A 19,634-nucleotide genomic window follows, 5' to 3' on the forward strand; every position below is an offset into this window, starting at 1 on the left:
CATGAAGATTTATAGCTGTGTAGTTTTGGGCACAAAATGCCATTTCTGAACTCTGCTTATAATAAACTTAATTTACGGCAATGCATGGTGTGATTGCATACTTATCTCTTCAAATCCATGTCATCTGTGATTCTCTTATTACCCTTCATGGCCCTTTTCATACAATTTTAAATGGTCCTTTTCTCATGATTCATCTGTGGCTATGGCATCCCTCCATAATGACACCCACATTTCTCAACTTACTTATTTGTTGAGTGCTTTAGATCTAAACCATACCACACAGTTGTTTCTCCCAGTCCCTAAAAAATCTGTATTTCATGAGCACAATTATTTTTAGGAACATTCTCAAGATTCAGGGTGGATATTGTGAAATAAGCTAGTCAGACAGCTGATGTCCTAGAGTTAGAAAAAAGCTTATTGCTCCAGAAAGGAACCCAGAAAGTCAAAGGCATGTGTAGAACCACTCATAGAAATAGGAATGGTTGTGTCTATTTAAACATAATTAGTAAAAGCAAATTGGGAGATTACAACACCACACCTTCTTTACAAGCTGGTTCAGACAGCATCAGGAGGAAGTTCTTTTCAAGGTAGAACAGATTTTGTTTTGGTGGATCCTGCGAAGCCAGGCTCTAAGTTACACCTTTTTGTCACCATCTACAGGTGTGTTATATACTAACACTTTCCCTTTTTTTCCAAATACAGTGAAATCAAAGAATGCAAACTGACAGTGAAGACTGAAATGTGGACTTGGGCCAAGGGAGCTTCATAAATCAGTTCAGTCCAGCATGTCCTTAATCTCTCATGTTTAAATCCTTTGTGCTCACCTGCAAAATAAACGTTCTTTTTATTTATTTATTTATTTTTATGATGAACTCATGGGAATGTGTGTCTGACTTTTATTCCTCCAAAAGTCTGCTGTATGGGGCTACTCCAGAAAGTGGGCTGATAGAAAAACCAGAGCAATGATACCTTTACTCTCCCCTGGAGATTCCTTGTTTGAGGAGCACAAAAGAAAACAAACAAGACATAAAACAAAAGTAATGAAACAGGTTTATTACCTTGTCTGCTGGGATGAATCTAGCTCCTGTTGCTGAGAGGTAACCTGCATCTGATGCCAGAACTCTGATGGCTCTGCTGGGGTTCACAACACTTTTGGAAACCTGCACAGGAGGATGTTTTGTGCACCAAAGTGCTCAGGTTCCTGGAGTCCTGATTTAGTGAGGAAGAGGAAAGAAGACACTGAGAGGTAGAAAATGGTGGCAGATTCCTACTCGCTGCTCTGCCAGGAGAACAGAGATCAATCCCTTTATGCCAGTTAAATGTCTGGAGAGGAAGAGTGAACACGACCAAATGAATTATGCCAGTGATCAGTGGGCAGTGAGAGTAAACCCTGTAACTCCAAGACATTAATAAATGCAATAATTTCCGCCTCTTAAAGTAGGTCAGTAACATATTTTTATGCTCTCTTCCCTATGGAAAGATGACTTTTGCTGCATTACCTATTTGCTTTTGAGGCGTAGGACAAGACTAACAGGGCCATACAAAAAGTACAAATCACAAAGACACAATAAAAGCCTGGAGACTCAGAGATAACACCTGGTAGTGCTTCCCCAATGCTCTGGTTAATATTTACCTGTGGTATAGGAACTATTTAAATAATTGTCGATGCCTTGGTCACAACTTTTGCTCCCAGCAGCAGAGCATGGTGTATTTTACATGGTTTGAAAGGTTTTCTGAAGACACGGGAACAACTTTTTTATTGAGGTCAAACTCTTAGGAAAGCTTCTTCTGCAGTGCTTGTTTTTGTCTCAGCTTGCTGAAAATGGCGGGTGTAAGCAGCTGCATGAAGTACTCCATGTTCATCTTCAACTTCATATTTTGGGTAAGCTGGTGTTTAAATTGTTATTAGTGATGCACGAAATGTGTTCAACATTATCTGAATGCTGTAATTGAAGGGACCATAGAGAAAATAGAGCATAAGTGGAACCAGAGCATGATTCTAAATCAGGAAGGGCAGAATATCTTTAACTTCTGTCCTAGTCTTTGAATTTTTCCTTGAACATAACTTTCCCTTCACATTCAGAAGTAGACCAGCCATGAGTATGTCTCCCTGCCCATATTGTGCTCCTCATGTCAAGGGACATCACTCATTTCAGTCAGAAGATAACAGAATCTCCACTTACAATGCATCGTTCTCTTGCTTAATTGACACAATCCTTAAAAAGCAACAGAAGACATGGAAATTTCATATCCTTCCTTGTGGTTCTTTGTTTTATGTTCAGTGTCATAATTAATTTCTGATGGTGGACAGTAACTGTTTGTAAAATGGGATGGGTTGGCATTACTGCCGATAGCTGTTTCAAGGCAGATAGAACACAGGGCAGCAGGCAGATTTCTGGGTATTGTTTGAACTGGATTTGTCTATTAACCACATCTCAGCTTGTTTGCAAGGATTTCAGATTCTGGAAGCTCTGGAAAGGTTTGAGTTAAAGAATATTTCTCTCATGGTTCAACCTCGCTGTCAGCTTTCCTGACAGAGATTTGTTAGGTTCACCAGAGGTTCACTGAAACCAGAAGTGGAACTACTGCCCACATTATGGGCTTTGCCTCAAGGGATTTTTTTGCAAGTGAAAAGGTGATACCATTCTACAGGGACCACAAACAGTAGCCATGGAAAATTTGTGGCTAGCCAAAATAAGAAGAATTAGCAAAATTATTTGATTGCTTGTGAACTTCAGAATGAAATTCCTGACAGGCCAGTGATGGTTTGGACTGCCTCCCCCCTCTTCATTCTCCACCTCCATCAAGGCAAGATAAGTGGCATCTATCTATGTCAAAGTTATTCTGCAACGGTACTCAAAATAGTCCATAAGTTTCTGACTTGAAATTCCTGCCACTCAGGAAGTTTTTCCTGTTCACATTCATCAGTATTTACCATAAGCTAAAACACAGTCTTAGACTAGTATTAGAAAAGCTCTGAACTACTTCTAGAACAAACATGTGAGTAATGCCCCACGCCTAAGCCTCCAGTGATAGCATGGGTTTCCTAGGAAAAAACACATTATGTGATCCCTGGGGGAGTCTTGAAAGGTCAGGAAACAAGCAGGCATGAAACAAACTTTCTGAACCTATCTTTATGCCAAAGGTAGGAAAAACCTGATTTGCTGAGGATGTCACTGCCTCGATGGGACAGAGGAGGACAGGAACGCAGATATAGGTACTTATTTTAAAGGGAAGTGTTTAGGACTATCAAGATAGGGAAGAACAGATGTGGTACAAACAGGAATATGGGCTGATGGAGTATAATGAAGCTGAATTCTTTGATTCACATTCCTGTCTCAAATTCCTGGAAATCATCAAATTGCTGTAGTTAAGTACAGGGAACAGTGAGATCTTTGCAACCACTGGTCCCATAGCTGCTCTCGCAGGTGCCCAAGGCAGTTGGCAAGTGGAAAATTAAACTGATAGTAGAAAGTGCATGTGACTTTATCCTTAACTAGATAAGAGCAATGGCTGCATATTTACCTAGTGTCCTTTCATTTTAAGCCTTTTGCAATCTCTCTGGGAGTGTCTCATCTTAGGGGAACTGGGAATGGGCTTTCCAGCCTTCTGATGCCTTTTTCTAAGCAGCTCTTACAGTATAGGACTAAGTGTGTAAGCCCTGGAGTAGCCTAAGCTAGCTCTGCAAAGTGGCTCGGGCTTTTTAAATGTTTGCTCCCTGGGAATCTACAGCCCCATGAGCCCATGCTGGGCTCTAGTGTGCCCACAGAATTTTGCATCCTTCTAGTTTGGTGAAATAAAGTTGAGCATGGGCTTTTGAAGGTCTGTGTGTTGGAGCCGGGTACCTATATAGAGCTTTTAAGAGTCCTTAAATTAATCCTTAGGTCAGTTTTGTGTTTTGTGCATTGAACCTGATGAGTAGGTCAGTTTTTTCCTCTTTCCCTTTTTCAGAGTATGCAGGATATTCATTCTCACCTGCTGCCTGCCTCATTCTGTCACTCTGCTACTCCACATCATGCAAAGGTGTAGAATTACCTTTTCTTTGCACTAATTATTGGTGTTTGATCCTAGTTTGAGGCAACCCAATTAGTGGCAGAGCAATACTTGCTCTGTTGTTGATATCAGACTTCTGGTCCCATCTAAAATGAAAGTGGCCCCTTCACCACACCCCACACCTGACCATCTCCATTCCTGAAAGTAGCAGCATGAACTTAGCAGTTATGTTGAGCCATAGACCTCATTCTCTGTGGGACCTTCCCAGAACTGTTCATTTCAAGCATCTCGGTCAAATGGTTTCCTGAACTTGAACAATCTTGTAGAAAACTCCCCTTGACACCCTTAAACTTATGGCTTAAAAAGCATGTGCAGTGGAGGGAATTCTCTGTAGGATTGGTATTCCCATGTCTGAGAAGTACAGATTCCTGATATACTGCTCGTCCAGAGTCACAGCAGGCTCATCTAGGTGATACTAATTTAACTAGGCTGTATTTCTTCATCACACCAAGACTGAAGGGCTAGAGAAGAGACAAAACTATTGAATTTGAGGGTTCTGGTTCTGATCAGTTTAGGAGACCATGATGAGGCAAAACTATGGCAGACATCCACTTTTGGGAAAATGGGTGAGAAACTTTTCAAATAAACTTTTTATTCCATTGGAAAATACTGTTTCATAAAAAATGAAATTTCCTGAAATGAAACTTTCTTTAGTCAAATTTTAAGAAAACTTAATAATTAGGATGGAGTATTCCAGAAAACTTGAAATGTTCTACTTGGACTCTTTGGGAGCACACAATTTTGATTTGTTATTTCAAAACTTTTCTTTATGTGTTCTGCTACACCTTGTATATTATGAAAATAAACAGAAAAAAAAAATAAAATATTTTACTGACCTGCAGCATTTTTGTCAGCCTAAACTAAACCTATTTTTATAATTAAATTATATACAGCTTCCTAAAAATTTTGTATTTATAAAGGATGTGTCCTTTTTTGAATGAAGGAAATAGATATTGTAGTATTCCCATCTGATTCCTAAGTTCCTGTACATGCAGCTATATTTACTTTCACTGCTGCGGTGTATTTTTAGGGGAGGTCCTATATGATAAATAAGATAGTGGGTCAAATTTGGTTTGGATTTGTAGCAATAGCTGCTTTAATGGAAATGTTTGGATTAGCGAGCCCATGTTGTCTGGTGCACAGCCACATGGCTCACATGGTGCTGCTGAACAGGACTCAAATATGGAGTCATATAATTCCATCCGTTTCTGGGCAGACTCCATGGGATTCAGAAGGTTTCAGTGGGGAGTTCTGGTTAAATATGATAACATGATGTAGCTGTCATCAATTGTACAACTTTCCTTTTCATGTTTAAAATGTACTTATAGGGGCTTTACATATACCAGGAAAATGTGTGGTACTCATGTCTGAGTGCTGGCTCTGTTCCATATTAAATAATCTGACAAAGTCATTATGGTCTTTGATGCTGAAAATCATATGAAGCCTTTTGCTGGGAAAGTATTTTTTTTTTTAAAATTATCTAGAACATATAAAAATAACTCAATTTTTAAAGGTTAGGAGAAGTCCCTGTCTTCATGGGAAGCTCGTAACAATATTTCAGGGCCATTTATAACTCAAGTATTAATGACATACAGAAAGATAGTTTTAAATCTAACTAGTCTCTGGTCCTCAGTGATCTCTCTTTCCTACCAGTTCTCTGAACAGGCACAATCCTTATACCTGATTACCCTCTTAATTACCTGTCCCAATTCTTAGCAAAGAGGAATTCTGTGTAAGAATCATCATGGACAAGGTTAGGAATAGAGTGACGGGTGCATAGTGGAGTGGCACGTCAATGATCAATGAAACAGGGAGGCAACTAGTGATTAGGGAATGCGTCAGGACCTGGGATTCATCTGCTGTGACTTCAACGCCTTGTAAGGGAAACAGTAACCATGGGCATTTTACAGGAGGAATATTCTAAGGCTTGGAGATGGTCACATATTGTTGCTAAAGAAACATCACAAAGATTTTACTTTGAACTTTTCCTGATAGTTTTGTCATTGAAAATATATCTCTAGATAAGTGTCCTGATAATTCTAGAAACAATATTTACACAAACATCTCTTATCAAATCTCGTGTGTTTCCATTACTAAAGGAATAATGTTCTTTACAGCCATGATACAGACATACTATAGCAATTTATAATCCTCTCTCATCTGACAGAATTTCTGTGTGCTTCCCAACCACATGTATAAATTATCAAGGAAACGTGGAGTCCTCTGAGGTAGAAACATCAGGGATTTGGTGCATAGCTGAAGATTTAACTACTCTTATGAAGTTTCCTGGATATGAATCAATATTCTGTGCTCCAGCAATTCATGTTTCTTTCACTTTGCCAAACAAATGATTTCAGATTTTTCAGCATCTGGTGCAATTTAGATGCTGAATGTTAATCTAAAATTGCAGATATTTCTAAATATTCTTTATTTTCCATTGCAGCTGTGTGGTTCCATTATTTTGGGTGTGTCAATATGGATACGTGTTAGCAAAGATGCTCAGCAGGTAAGTGTTGGCAGTCATACCAGAACCATGTAAAATGTGGGAAGCTTCTGCAGATGCTTTTGTTTCCCATCTTCACTTCCACAACTTTGCTATGTTTTTGTTAGGCTGGTTTGTGTGGGTAAAGGTTAATGCATTTTATGATGTTTGAGATTAAAAATAGTGGTTCAGGTAGTCAGATAAAGTGATTGACATCTTCCAGTGTTATTATGTAGGTTCTTGCAGATGCACACTGATTTCTTCTGGGAATTTCTCTTTTTCTCCTCTAATGAAAACTAATGATGGTTTTGTTATTGATTTCAGTGTGAGAGAGAATAATGAGGATCCATGAGGCTCCTAAACTTTTCAATGTCTTTCCCTATTAGAATAGTACAGTAATATATATTCCTAGCATTACTTCCGTATGTTTTTAGGGAATATTTTTACCTTTCTCACTATCTTCAATAGCACAGTTCTTATTTCCACAGAAACTGCAACTTTGAAAGGGTGCATGGATTTTTCCCTTATCTTTTTACTGGCTTCTTAAAAACATATATTTATATGGAAAGAGTTTTAGAGACCCAAAAATCTTTAGTTAGGATTAAAATGTCCTAACAGCCTTTCTGGAAGGGATAAGAAAGTCCCTGAGTTTTCGTCCTGGATTTTATCTGGCTTATTAAATTACTTCAGACTTTATTACTTTCCTTTTCCACAAAGATAAGGAAAACATAGTTTTGAGGAGCCCTTCATGTTGCAGACGTGCAACAGGGGCTGGTCCTGTCGGTGCAAAGGCCTTTTGGTCCTGTGGGCCCTGTCAGCCTTATGCCAAGGGTGCTGTCAGTGGCACTGGTATCTGACTTGCAATGTATTTTCCATTGTCCTTGAGTGAAGCTGATTTCACAGCTCATAGATACTTCTCTGAAAGGCACTGTGGAATCTCTGCATGTCGGTGCTTTGTTATACTAGCAAAACCAACAATATGACTCCAAGGCTTAAGCAGTATGTTTCTTCTTGTATATTTGGGCCATAGAAATGTAAATGAATCTGAAAATTGAATTTGCAAACTTCTATTTCCAAAAAGGTTTTCTGACCACAGAAGTGAAAAAATGGCCAGTTGTGACATGGAAGAATTTTTTTTCAGCTTTCAGATTAAGCCTTTAGCACAGATTAAATTCCAGATCTTCATGTCACTCCACTGCTTCTTTACTACAGTCGGTCAGTTAGGAACAACAATTTTTAAGTCAGTATGTTTTAATCTGGAAATAAAAAGATGGTGGAGATAAGATGATAGCTTTTTATATTTCCTGCCACGTGGCTGATGAGGCTGTTGCCCTTGGCTAGCCCCAGATGACTCAAGTCTGGCAGAGGAGATGTATGAGAACTCAGTTCATGATGATGCTGTGCCATGGGATAAATTAGGTCACGGTGGAGAGCTCTGCTGTTTCTTCTGTGGAAGAATGACAACTTTCACTCCTCAGTCAACATTTTAGAACCAGCTAAAATCTCTATACTTGCTAGTTGATTGTCTCCAGTATGGTGGCTCAGACAGTACAAGGGAGCTTGGAAAACCATAACCACTATTATCTTTTCTTAAATTTTGAGTGATTTCCTATTCAGAAAAGCATACTTCAGTGTGCCCTAAACTCATTTCTTGAAGTGACACTTAGTATTCCCCAAAACCTTTCAATTAAAAATAGGGAACAAAACTGAAACCATTTTCTGACATTTTTGCCTCTATGCAGCCAAAGTTTCTGTTCAAAACCAATGTATGTTTTGCCTGGGTAATAACAGAACAGAACAGAAGGTTTTGGCTGTAGATGAATAGAGCTTTCTAAGAATAAATAACAGGACGTTCAGTCCAACTTGGAAGGGGAAAGAACAACACATTCTTCAAATTATACTTGTCTATATACCTTTGCAATTTCCATCAGAAGATAAATGTGACAACTTCCAGATATTTTTACTAATCTTGGCACCAGCCACATTGGAAAATATTCTTTGAACATTTTTCTCTGTTTTGGCCTTTGTCTTAGTCAGTCCTGTGGGAACTGAATAATTTGATATTTAATAATACTGAGGTATATGAATTGTTTAGTTGAATGTCCCACACATCCAAATACCATCCTAATCTCTGAGGGTAATATTAGAGATCATGCGAAAAAGGAAAAGAAAAAGAAAAGAAAAAGGAAGCTGCTTAAGTATATCTAACATTACTCTGAGAAGTGTTCTGTCAGGAACAGCCACAGAGTGTGTTCCTGGCCTTCTAATAACAAACAGAGGTTTTGTTTCTTTAATATTTGGTTAATGTAAGAGTGATTTCAAGATAATAAGTTTTGTTACTTCTAGTAAAAAATGAAGATTCATTGACTGAAAACTAACTGAAAGCCACTTTAAAGACAAGAGGTCTTTATTGAATCTGTAAAGTTGAATTTAATCTTGTGAAGAGACAACACCTGTGAAAAGCCAGGTTCTACCAAGCTCCCCAAGAAAATTTGTAGGAAGGGGGAATCAGAGGTTTGTTTATTTATGATTCAGAATTTCTCCAGAGTTTTTAATCAGTATGTTTATCAGTTATGAAATAATGTTATTGTTTGGGGGGATACAGATGTTTTTAGGAGAATCTTCTTGTAGCTGAAAGATTTTTTTTCCTCTCTCTTTTCAGGAGCTGGATATAAACAGCAACGTGTTTGCAGGGGTGGATCTGCTGATAGCTGTGGGCTCCATCATTATGGTCCTTGGGTTTCTGGGGTGCTGTGGTGCCATAAAGGAGAGTCGGTGCATGCTGCTGTTGGTAGGAAAGAAAAATAACTGGCTACCTTTAACAGGCCACAGCTACATTTAAGGTCCTTGCAAATAGTATCAAATGAGGATGGGAGCCTTTTTGTTTAAGCAAATGCTTGATTATGATAATGTGCTTTCATTGCTTACCTTATGCTTGTACCCTTCCTGAATTTTAGTGCAGAAAAAACAATGGGTGTTCTCATCAACAAGGATCCAGACATCCCCGAGCATGTCACAAGCTTTTTTCCTATCCAGCCATCACCAAAGATCCTTCCACCAGTCCTCCCTCATTACCCATCCCATTTAATTTCATAAATTCCCAGTTGCTCCTATTGCTGCTCCTGTCTTCCCTGTCCTCCTGCCCAACACCTCTCACTTACACATTGCCCATTGTGCCACTACTCTGGTGTGCACCCCATTTTGATCACCAGCCAAGCACACTCTGTCTTAAGTACTCCCTTTTCTCATTGTCAAAGAAGGAATAACTGGAGCAGCTGTGACAGGAGCTTCTTTTCATTCTACCTACATGTCTATTTAAGCACATGAAAGCTTAGCCTTCACTTAGAAAATATTATATTGATCAAAAGTTTTCTCCTCTTTTTGTTTTCTTCCTAGTTTTTTATTGGACTGCTTCTGATCCTGATCCTTCAGGTCACAGGAGGTATTTTAGGAGCAGTGTACAGTTCTCAGGTACAGTGTTATTTTGCATTTTTACTGAGGTCTTCCCAGAGCTTTTTTCCCACCGTAAAAACTAATAAATTATTTGGACTTGCAGATCGAAACATCCCTTAACTCGACGCTTGAGGAGAATGTGAATTCATTGAAAAGTTCTGAAGAAAAAGATAGAGTGTTTCAAGAGAAGTTCCAGAAGTTTGAGACAATGGTAATTAAAATATAACAAAGGGCAGGGGTTGTTGCTATCTGTTCCATCTCCAGTGTTTCTGTGTTCTTCATTTTATGGTTACTCTGCCACAGATTTGAATTTCATTCCCTGGGGTTGGGGAAGGGTCTTCCTTAAATGCAAGAGGCTCCTGCTCTTTTTTTTTGACATGGGCTTTCTGTGATGATTTCTTTGAGCAACAGTGCTCGTAAGAGCTATGAAGCAAGGACACACAACATGCCAGTGAGACTGACAGTTAGCTTACCCTTTCTTACCACTTTCCTTCTGAATGGCCATTGCTGTTTCACTGGATCCCAGCTAAGAACTATCCAGTACTCTTCAGACAAGGGTGCTAAAGGGATAAAGAAAACTTCAGGAGTATACTTAATTTGGAATATCCTATTGCTATGAAGTTATTACATGTCGTGTGAGAAAATATGATAAAACAGGTTTGTTTTCTCTGTGCTTATACCTATCCTGGCTTCTCCCACCTGTGGGAGCCCAGAAGGTGGATACTTAGAGCCAGCTTGCTCCTGGGCATCAGACAGAGCATACCCTTGAATGTCACTGAGATCACTGAGAGTATAAACCCCTGCCCCTCCCACTAGTACCTGTGTCTATACAGTCACAGAGTGCCTGTTGTTTGGCTGTTGTTTTTTTTTTAATTCCCTAATGGGTGGTCTCCTTTGATGGGTAGGCTTAAAGAATATCTCTGATTTTAAAGCCTGCTGGTGTGAAAGAAAAGGAAGCAAGAAACAATATTTGGGTGGCTTATATTACTTCTGCTTCTCCTACCCCATTTCACTTCCAGCCCTCTCCACTGTTTCTGAGCCAGCTTATTCTAAAACGATAAGCAGCTCCCTGGAGAGATGATTGAAGGGTGAGCAAAATAAAAATCCTGTAATTACTGTATTAATATTATGTCACACGGCCTTTGTTTTTATACAAAATTATGTGAAAATTTCCAGGTGCTTCTTAAAAAAGAGAGAACCTCAAACCCAAATCTGCACCCCTGAGCGTTAGTGGCTTGAATAAAGTGGAACATGAAGTGATACAGCACCTGGTTTAGGTTTCACAAACCCCAAATGTAGCCCTGGCCTCCTCAGTCTATTTCTAATTTAAAGGGCTAACCGTCATTCAGGGTGGTTATTTTTGTAGATTTTAGGGTTTTATGTGCCTGAAATTTATACTTTCAGCCTGGCTTTTCAATAGATGAAATGTGAATGTTACTGGAGCTGTTGCTAACCTTCCCCAAGTATAACCTGCAAAAAGAAGACTTGATTCTCCAAACTCCTATGTTTCAGTTTCATTCTGGCACCGACAGTTGCTAACTCTATAGTATGTTAATGGTTTTTGAACAGTGTATACTAAAAATCGGTCTTTTTCCCTTTTTTAAAAAAAATCACCATAAACAAACAGAAACAAAAACAAACACAAACAAAAAATCCAAGCACAACTTTTGCCCCTACGTTCTTATAATTGGAATGGAAATGTAAAGGATGCTTGACATTTCTTTGTTGTTCTTCTCTTCTCCCTTCCCTACTCAACTCAAACTGCAAATCACCACTTTTAGCCTCAGCTCCCAATTTCTTCCTTTTTTGCAGAACGAGTGCTGTGGTTTGGTGAATGGATATGCAGACTGGGGAAAAAATTTCAATACTCTTCTTAATGGTAATAAAATCTGTGAGTGTGAACTAAAAAACCTATCAACAGACCTCTGCATGTCCTACCAAGGCAGATACATTTATACAAGGGTAAGAAAAATATAATGTTATAAACTTCTCTCCAGAAAGAGATTTTTAACCCAAGGTTGTCATTAGTGGCAGGCATAGACAGCAGTTCTTTTTCCAACAAAAGGGCATATCTCTGGGTCAGAGCAGCACATCAGCTATCCTTTGGTTCTTATTCCTCCTTCAGAAGGAAATGCTCCCACCCAGGCTCGTTCTGGTGGTAGACATTTTGAATCAGAGGCTTTTGAAACATTAAGGGGTATTGAAAAATTAACATATTAAGTACAAGACCTTTAGGGTTTTATAGTCCTTTAACAAAAAGATCCAAACTCATTTTGCAGGATCTGCTGGAAAGAAACCTTATATGTTGTAAGCTTCATGGCAGCATACTTCAAGTATAATTTCCTACAACTAAAGCCTTTTGAAAAGCTTGTGGCGGCTTATATGGCAAAAATGTCTGGTGACAAACAAGAAAGCATATTCAGAAATCAGTAGGTGGGCAGCAGAAATCTCAGTTAATTAATTTCAAGATTTATCTGTCTCCTTATATGGAGATTTGGACTCCATGCATATATAAAAAAAAAAGAAAAGGAAAAAAAAAAAGGTTGCACAAAATAGCTGCATTTTTAGAATGCTAGTGGTATGAAGTTTGCCAATCTGCACCTACCTCAAGCACATTTTAGCAAACGTTCATTCTGGTTAAATACTTTTTCAAATGCACAAGTCCTTAGCCAGATACTGCCTGAACACTAATTTCCTCCCTGTGTAGTCCCACAGAAGCAAATACTGTTTTAAAGCAAGGGAGTAGGCTGGTTAAGTAGAGGATGCCAGAACCCAATCTGGAAATAAAATGTATACAAAGGCTTTTTTGGCCACATTTTAATGTCTTTTTGGCCTCAGGCAAACCCTCAAAGGACACATGAGAAATCATCAGTGAAATTACTGCAGGTGCAAGATCTCTCACGTGAGCACACAGCTTTCATGGTGATGTTCAATGCTAGAAAATACATTCAATGTTGTGATCCAGGAAAAAAGATTTGAAATTCAGTGCTGTTCTGAGTCAGCTTAACTGAGAGGTTTTTAGAAGGAGAAGATCCATACATTTATTGTGAGGGAGGAAATACTGGTGAAAGAATATGGCTATATTTGGGGGAAGGCAATTCTAGTGTTGGAATAGTACCATAATTTTGATGGATTTAATCCATACTTGGCTTTCCCTACAGCTTGCAAAAGGAGTATTGACAGTGCCTGCAGAAGATGTAGACATTATAAGAACAGATGTAGGCATTTATTAAAAAGCAGAGTAGCTCTGCACAGGACTTCAGATATGGTCACTCTCTTCTTTCCAGCCTCAGCCAAAGGCCACCAAACATTGTTGAAATTAGTATTCAGGTTTTATATCCAAATATTGTTACTTGAAGCTTCAAATTCAAAGATCGGATTAGTGGGAAACTGAAATTCTTTTTCAGATCTGGTCGTTGCTGCAGTGGCTCTTTCTTAGTGGTGTATGATTATCAAGTGAAAGTAAGAAAAAAAGTTTCTTTCCTTGTCAAGTGAAAATCATGAAGCCATGCAAACTTTAGGCATTACAGTTGCATGTCTTCATTTCAGATTGTACCATTTTATGGTCAGCTATGAAATTCATCTTCATTTTTGGGAAGGTAGAGACTGGATAACTTTCTCAGAGCACGAAGTATGGATATTTGTGTTCTTTGTTAACAACAAGCCGAAATAAATTAAAACAGCCTTTCTTAACACACACTGAGAGGGAAAGAGAGAGTGCAAGGAGTTATTTTAGAGGATACATTCCTAATAACCTTAGGATACTATTGCTTAACCATGATTAATATTTTTTTCTCATTTTTCAGCCTTGTGGAAAAGTGATCGTGAAATACCTTAAAGACCATCTGCTCATAATTATGGGGATTGCCTTTGGACTGGCAGTTATTGAGGTACCAGTGTACACCATTAAAATATTTAGTAGCTGACAAGCAATATGTTCTACTTAGAAATACACTGGGAATGGGATTAAAACACCTGGCTTCCTCAATTCGTAGACAAGGGAAAACCACCTCTCACCTTAGCTGTAACGTGACTGTTATTTCGTATAAACAGTATATGGCTGCTGAGCTGCAAACTTCAGGTGGGATTAGACCACCCTGCTGCCTGTATAAGTACGTAGCACTTTTTCTGCAAAGATTGGACAGTTCTGGAGCCAGGCTGTGCCTTGAGACCAAGCCCTGTGGGCAGAGGGATGTGCAGCTACCCAGCCCCAGGAAGACATGAGGCACAAGAGCTGGTCTTTTCCTCCTCTTTCTCTCATTTGCTTGAGGAAAAAATAAGCTAATCAGAAAACTTAGTCCCTAAAATGAATATTCTTATATCATGGAGAAATTATGACACAAAACTATTATTCCAAGGGCATAATTTAGCTATCCAGATAGTGTGTGGATGTGCCCGAGAGCACACCTGTGCTGCTCCATATATCTCTGAGTGTAAAAAAAGCAGAGTATGTTAGCTCTTTTAATTGCTTCATCATAAACTGAAGAATAACATGCAAAATTTTCTCCAAAGAGACAAGGAAAAACAGTGAGGTTATCCAGTTAGCTACTTGATGAATGATAGGTTTTGATTAGGGGAAAATGACAAAGAGACAGGGGATTTCATCATGTTGCTTTCTTTGGTAATTTTCTTTCTTTTCATTGTTCCTCTGTGGTTTTCCTCCTCCCCCACTCTCTGCTGATGGATGTTTGAGGGAAAAGCAGAAATGATGAAGATTGCTGTGTAGAGTTCAGTTTGTTATTCCAAACGAAAACTTCTTAACATCATTGGCAGAGGATAGCTCCTCGTGGTAGAAGAGTGGGCAAGAGCCCCAAGTCAAAAATACATTTCCAGGAAAATAATCGTAAGTGGGGAAGACTTACGCAGGCTGCAGCACTGGGAGAGGACAGGCTGCTAACTTCTTACTCAGCCCAGGCTTCATGTTATTTAAGGTGCTATATGAGTGGGTCAGATCTCTGACCTGCATGTAGACTTTGGGGGGAAAAGAGGTGAAATATACCAATATTAAAAGGCCTTTAAAATACAGGAGAAATGTAAAACTGCACCTGTATCCCAAAGGTAAGATGTAAGTCGCTTGGCTCCTGTTACTGCAGTTAGTGGAGCTGAAGCCTTTAGCTCATCAGCCATCATTCTTTCCTGTTCTCCAGTTAGCATTTTCTGTGGTTGCTGCCTCTTCCAATTATAAGAGGGTTAGAAAACAACATGCATAAACAATATGAGCTTCAGCTGGTACAAATTGTCAACTGGCAATTTACACTTGATAAATATTTAGCCTTTCCAAAGATATTAACATATGATGACATCTCAAGTAATTCAAATCAAGGGCCACATGCTTAACCATTTCTCTGCTCTGGAAAACCCAAGATAAAAAGAAGGGGACAAAGAAAAGTGCTCTTCCCTAGCATTCCCCCCTATGCCCACTCCATTATGCCACTTGTGAGCTGGTAATGCTTTCAGCTCAACCTATTAGTGGAAATGACACTGAGATGAAGAGCCCAGTTTCATATGAGTGCAAATGGAGATGCAGGCATGATATGTCAGGGAAGCCCTGATGACTTATTCCAGCTGTAAGTCCATCCCCTTGTCCTAGCTATACTCCTGTATTCTGTATTCTCTCAGTTGTTTCTTCTTTAAGTAAATGTAGAGTCCTGGTGTTCATGGCTTCTTAAGTGTCAGTTGGATAATTTCCACTTTTGTGAAACATTTTCATAGACTGGTTAATTTTAAATCCAGAAGGAATCTTTCTGATCTCCTGATCTTGCCAGCTGCCTGTCACAGGCTGTAGAATTTCACCCAGTATTTCCCACTACAGAAGGTGACCCTACTGAATTTTGTATTTCAAGCAACAGTGTTTTTAGTGGGCCCAGTGTTTCTATCCCAAATCTATCACTGGTGAATATAAAATATTTCTTGCAACGTCATTTGCCATTTGGATATGTGTGTAGTTGTATGCCACTACACATATACACATGTATGCCTTTACACATATATTTACATAAAAGAGAGTGACAGTGGAAGAGAGATTTCAAAGGAAAACAACTCTCAGAATGCACAATGAAATCAGATTTCATTTAATGAATCTAATATTTCTTTTAAAATTAAAGATTGAAGTCTGTCTGCATTTCTTCAACTTCTCAGCATTTGCTGTTTCATTGCAGCTAACAACTGCATCTTAAACTCCCAGAGTCATGGGGCTTTCCCATCCACAGAGGCGGTCCATCTTTTAAGCAAATGGAAGCTTTCCATCATGTCTGCAGTCTTACCTGTGGTACATACTGATTTCATTAAAATGGTTGTATTCTAGAGTTATTCATAATCTTTAAGAAATACATTGGAAAAGATCCGCATAGCAGGTTTAGCCTGCATGTAAACCCAACACGTTTGCAAACAAAATGTTCCCACTGTGTATCAGTTGTGTCCCGGGATTTCCAGGACTGCCAAGTAATACCAGAAATGTCTTTGCTTTCCAGATACTTGGTTTGGTGTTTTCTATGAGCCTCTACTGCCAGATCCAGAGAAAATGAAACTGTGGAAGTGTCGGAACGATGTCACCAGCCAAATCAAAACCTTTGTAGATAGAGAGATATTTGGCTTGGCACATTCAGATAAATACACGCATGTCCCAGGCAGCTGTTCTGATGAAAACGGCAGCCCTTGCGCACATGGATGCTCCACAATTTGCAAAATGACCTCCTTATACTTCTTAAGATTTAATGATGTGAATGTGAATTTTTATTTGCAGTAAATGTCTTTGTTTATGTTTCTGAGGAGTTTATTTTGTCTGAAGATAGCATTTAAGTCATGTTGAGACTCCAAGATCCCCATGCAGCGTGTCCACATGGGTGTTACACCAACCATAGCAGTGTCACCCCAAGCAGCTGCAAACAATCTTGTGGTGGCCTACTGGTCCAGGGAACCACACGCCCCCAGGCAGCTTGTGGGGCAGGGTGTTTTCATTACCAGTGTCACAGGACAGTTTGACACTTGATATGGTATATATGGTCAGGGTTTTGTTCCCTTTGTGAGGAGCACAAAGACTGACTTTCATTCAACTAGGAAAGCCGCATTTCTCTTCAGGGACATTTAAATCAATATCCTGGCAGTGAGATGGTCACTCTCAGGCTCAAATGCTGCTTGGTTTGCATACAGGGGTTGGATTTAGTGACAAGTGTTTTGCAAATTTGCATCAAGGGTGAAATCCAAGCCCATGTGGAGGCAAGACATACACAGAAGTCATGTGGGTGAGACTTCACCCAGAGCAGCTAAGGCGAGCAGTGAGCTCCCCAGCATGGGTGGACAACAGTGGGCATGGCTGCTAATGCAGCAGCAGCAGCAGCAATATACAGCATACCTGCCTCTGGATTGACCAGTGCTTACAAGCATTGGGGCCCTGAGGCACTGACAGCCCTGGCTGTTCCTGCACAGCCCTCGGGGGCTCCCCCGCCCATGGCCACAGCCCTGGAGCACGTCAGCCACCTGGAGCCATCATCCACTGACGTAGTGATGCTGCAGCAAGGCTTGTCTCCAGCTCCTCACAGACCTGCCCTGCTTGGCCCTGGGGTCCCACTGAGCTGGGCCCATCCATTGGCCCATGTCCTGGCCTGGCCTCAACCCACCCCCATCCCCAGGGAGGTGCCCAATTCTGGAGGCTGGGGCTGAGCCAGTGCTCCCCAGCTGCCCTGTCCCTGGCTGGGGTGGTGGGATGGGTCCTGGCTGTCAGACCCTGCCCTGGCACCCCAGGGGGCCCCACATGGTCCTGGCCCAGGCAGCTCCCTGACAGAAGAAAGTAAATGGCATCAGAGAGCAGATTTTTTTAAAGGTATGAAGATATCTGATGACGCTCATAGGGATCCGCTGAGATTTTCCACAATATGCTGACAACCTCACTGCTGTGCTTTGGGGACTAGATGTTTTCACCAGTCCTGCTGTATCCCCACCTTTAGGAGTAGATTTAAACATCTTCAGACAGCTGCTCTTAAGAGAAAACCACATGCCATGCTCTTCAGCTTTAAGACTCCTCAAGGTCAGGGGCCTGTGACTGTCTCAAAGCACACCTAGACTGCTCCCATCTTGACAGAGCCATCAGCTCTTGCTTATAAATGTATTAAAAGCTTTGCTGGCACAGAGACCTTTGCCAATGACTTATACTGACAGGACTGGGTTTGGGTAAAATTGATTTGCAGCAACCACTTTCTTTTAAAACATATTCAGACAAAGAGTTTCTGTCCCATCCCCACTCTTTCCTTAGCACTCAGACCATTAGGCTGAACAGTGAGAGCTGCTTTCAGAAATTCACGTGTCTCCCAGGAAAGTCATCTAGCTACCAGACAGTTCTGGCACTTCCTCTTTTCTCTGCTGAACCTCAGAAACTGTGCCAGAAGAATTCAAACTTTGTTGGACTAGAGAAAAAGCATGACTCCATGACCCAGCTGTACTCACTGGTCTGGTTCCTCCTTCAAGTTTTTTTGTCTCTGCATATCTTACCACGGGCTTGAAATCATGGGAGCGGAGTCTGAATCACACAGATCATGGGATGGTAGCTGGATTCTTGGATTATCACTACATTAAAAAATGGGAGTAGAAGGGCAAAAAGCAGAGAGAATTACATCTTCCTCCTCCTCCTTGCCATGAGAAGGAATGGTCTCCTCTTTGAAGAAAGGAGTAGGGGGTGTCCCATACAGAGTGGGCTCAGTACTGTGGGTGGATGTGAAGGGGAAATTACAGCTCACCCTTCCTGCCAGAAGCGGTTAGCTTCAGGCAGCTGAAAACTGGAGTATTACTGTTATGGATTTATGGTAAGCATTGACATGAGGTTGGCACAATGTACAGTGGCTTAGACACCAGTCTGATCCTGTATGCTACTCTGAAGGAGTCAGATGTATAAAAGCATCTAAATTTTTGTTGTCTACAGCCTGGTTTTGGAAATAGCCCTCAAAATATCCTCCTATTGCATCAAAATAATGATGTATGTTGCAGTAGAGTTTTTGTTAAAAATGTGGTGCCATTAAATGTCCCTGCCCATGCAGGGGGGTTGGAACTAGATGATCTTTAAGGTCCCTTCCAACCCAAGCCCTTCCAGGATTCTATTACTTGAGCCATCTTGTTCTAAAATAGATGTCCAAAGATGTTAGGCAGGTAATTTTATATTGCAGATAGATGAAGTTAGAGTGAATAAATCCCACTCTGCAACATTGAACTTGTTAAAATCAGTAGAAGCAGTGGTCAATCAGGGAAGAGCATTAGTGCAATATTCTGTGAGGGTGCCCTGATTATTTATTGACCTTTTTGCTTAGTCATAATACAACCTGCTAGGAAATGAGCCCCCCTTACTCTCTGGGCTGGTAGGATGAGACTCAGCTGCTGTGTGGGATTGCCCCTCTCAGAGCCACAATGCTGTAACAAAGATCCCAGCATCACTCCTCAGGGAGTCCTCTTGGGATTCTTATCAGGGAACATTTTGAGTTAGCAATTGACTCTAAATAACAATGGGACATTTTTCTGAGCCCACACCACTTTTTAATCATGATGTCTGGAACTGCTGAAAAGGAATTTGACAGTAAATCCTTGATAGAACAATAAAACCTTAAGGGTCTTCTTTTGTGGGGTGTCGGGGAAGGTTGTTTTTGTTTCACCACAATCTCATCCA

At 40.2% G+C, this 19,634-nt stretch overlaps 1 protein-coding gene across 1 annotated transcript; it reads left to right on the top strand.

Annotated features, from left to right (window-relative positions):
* Positions 1–1,705: 1,705 nt before the first annotated feature.
* On the top strand, positions 1,706–16,750 carry TSPAN8 (tetraspanin 8). The gene is made up of 8 exons (XM_051632631.1): positions 1,706–1,882; positions 6,497–6,559; positions 9,198–9,326; positions 9,932–10,006; positions 10,092–10,199; positions 11,801–11,950; positions 13,795–13,878; positions 16,459–16,750. The coding sequence occupies exons 1-8, from the start codon at positions 1,823–1,825 to the stop codon at positions 16,510–16,512; spliced, it is 723 nt and encodes a 240-aa protein (XP_051488591.1). The 5' UTR covers positions 1,706–1,822; the 3' UTR covers positions 16,513–16,750.
* Positions 16,751–19,634: the final 2,884 nt, after the last annotated feature.

Source organism: Apus apus, chromosome 1, assembly GCF_020740795.1.
Source record: "Apus apus isolate bApuApu2 chromosome 1, bApuApu2.pri.cur, whole genome shotgun sequence".
Classification (NCBI taxonomy): Eukaryota; Metazoa; Chordata; class Aves; order Apodiformes; family Apodidae; genus Apus; species Apus apus.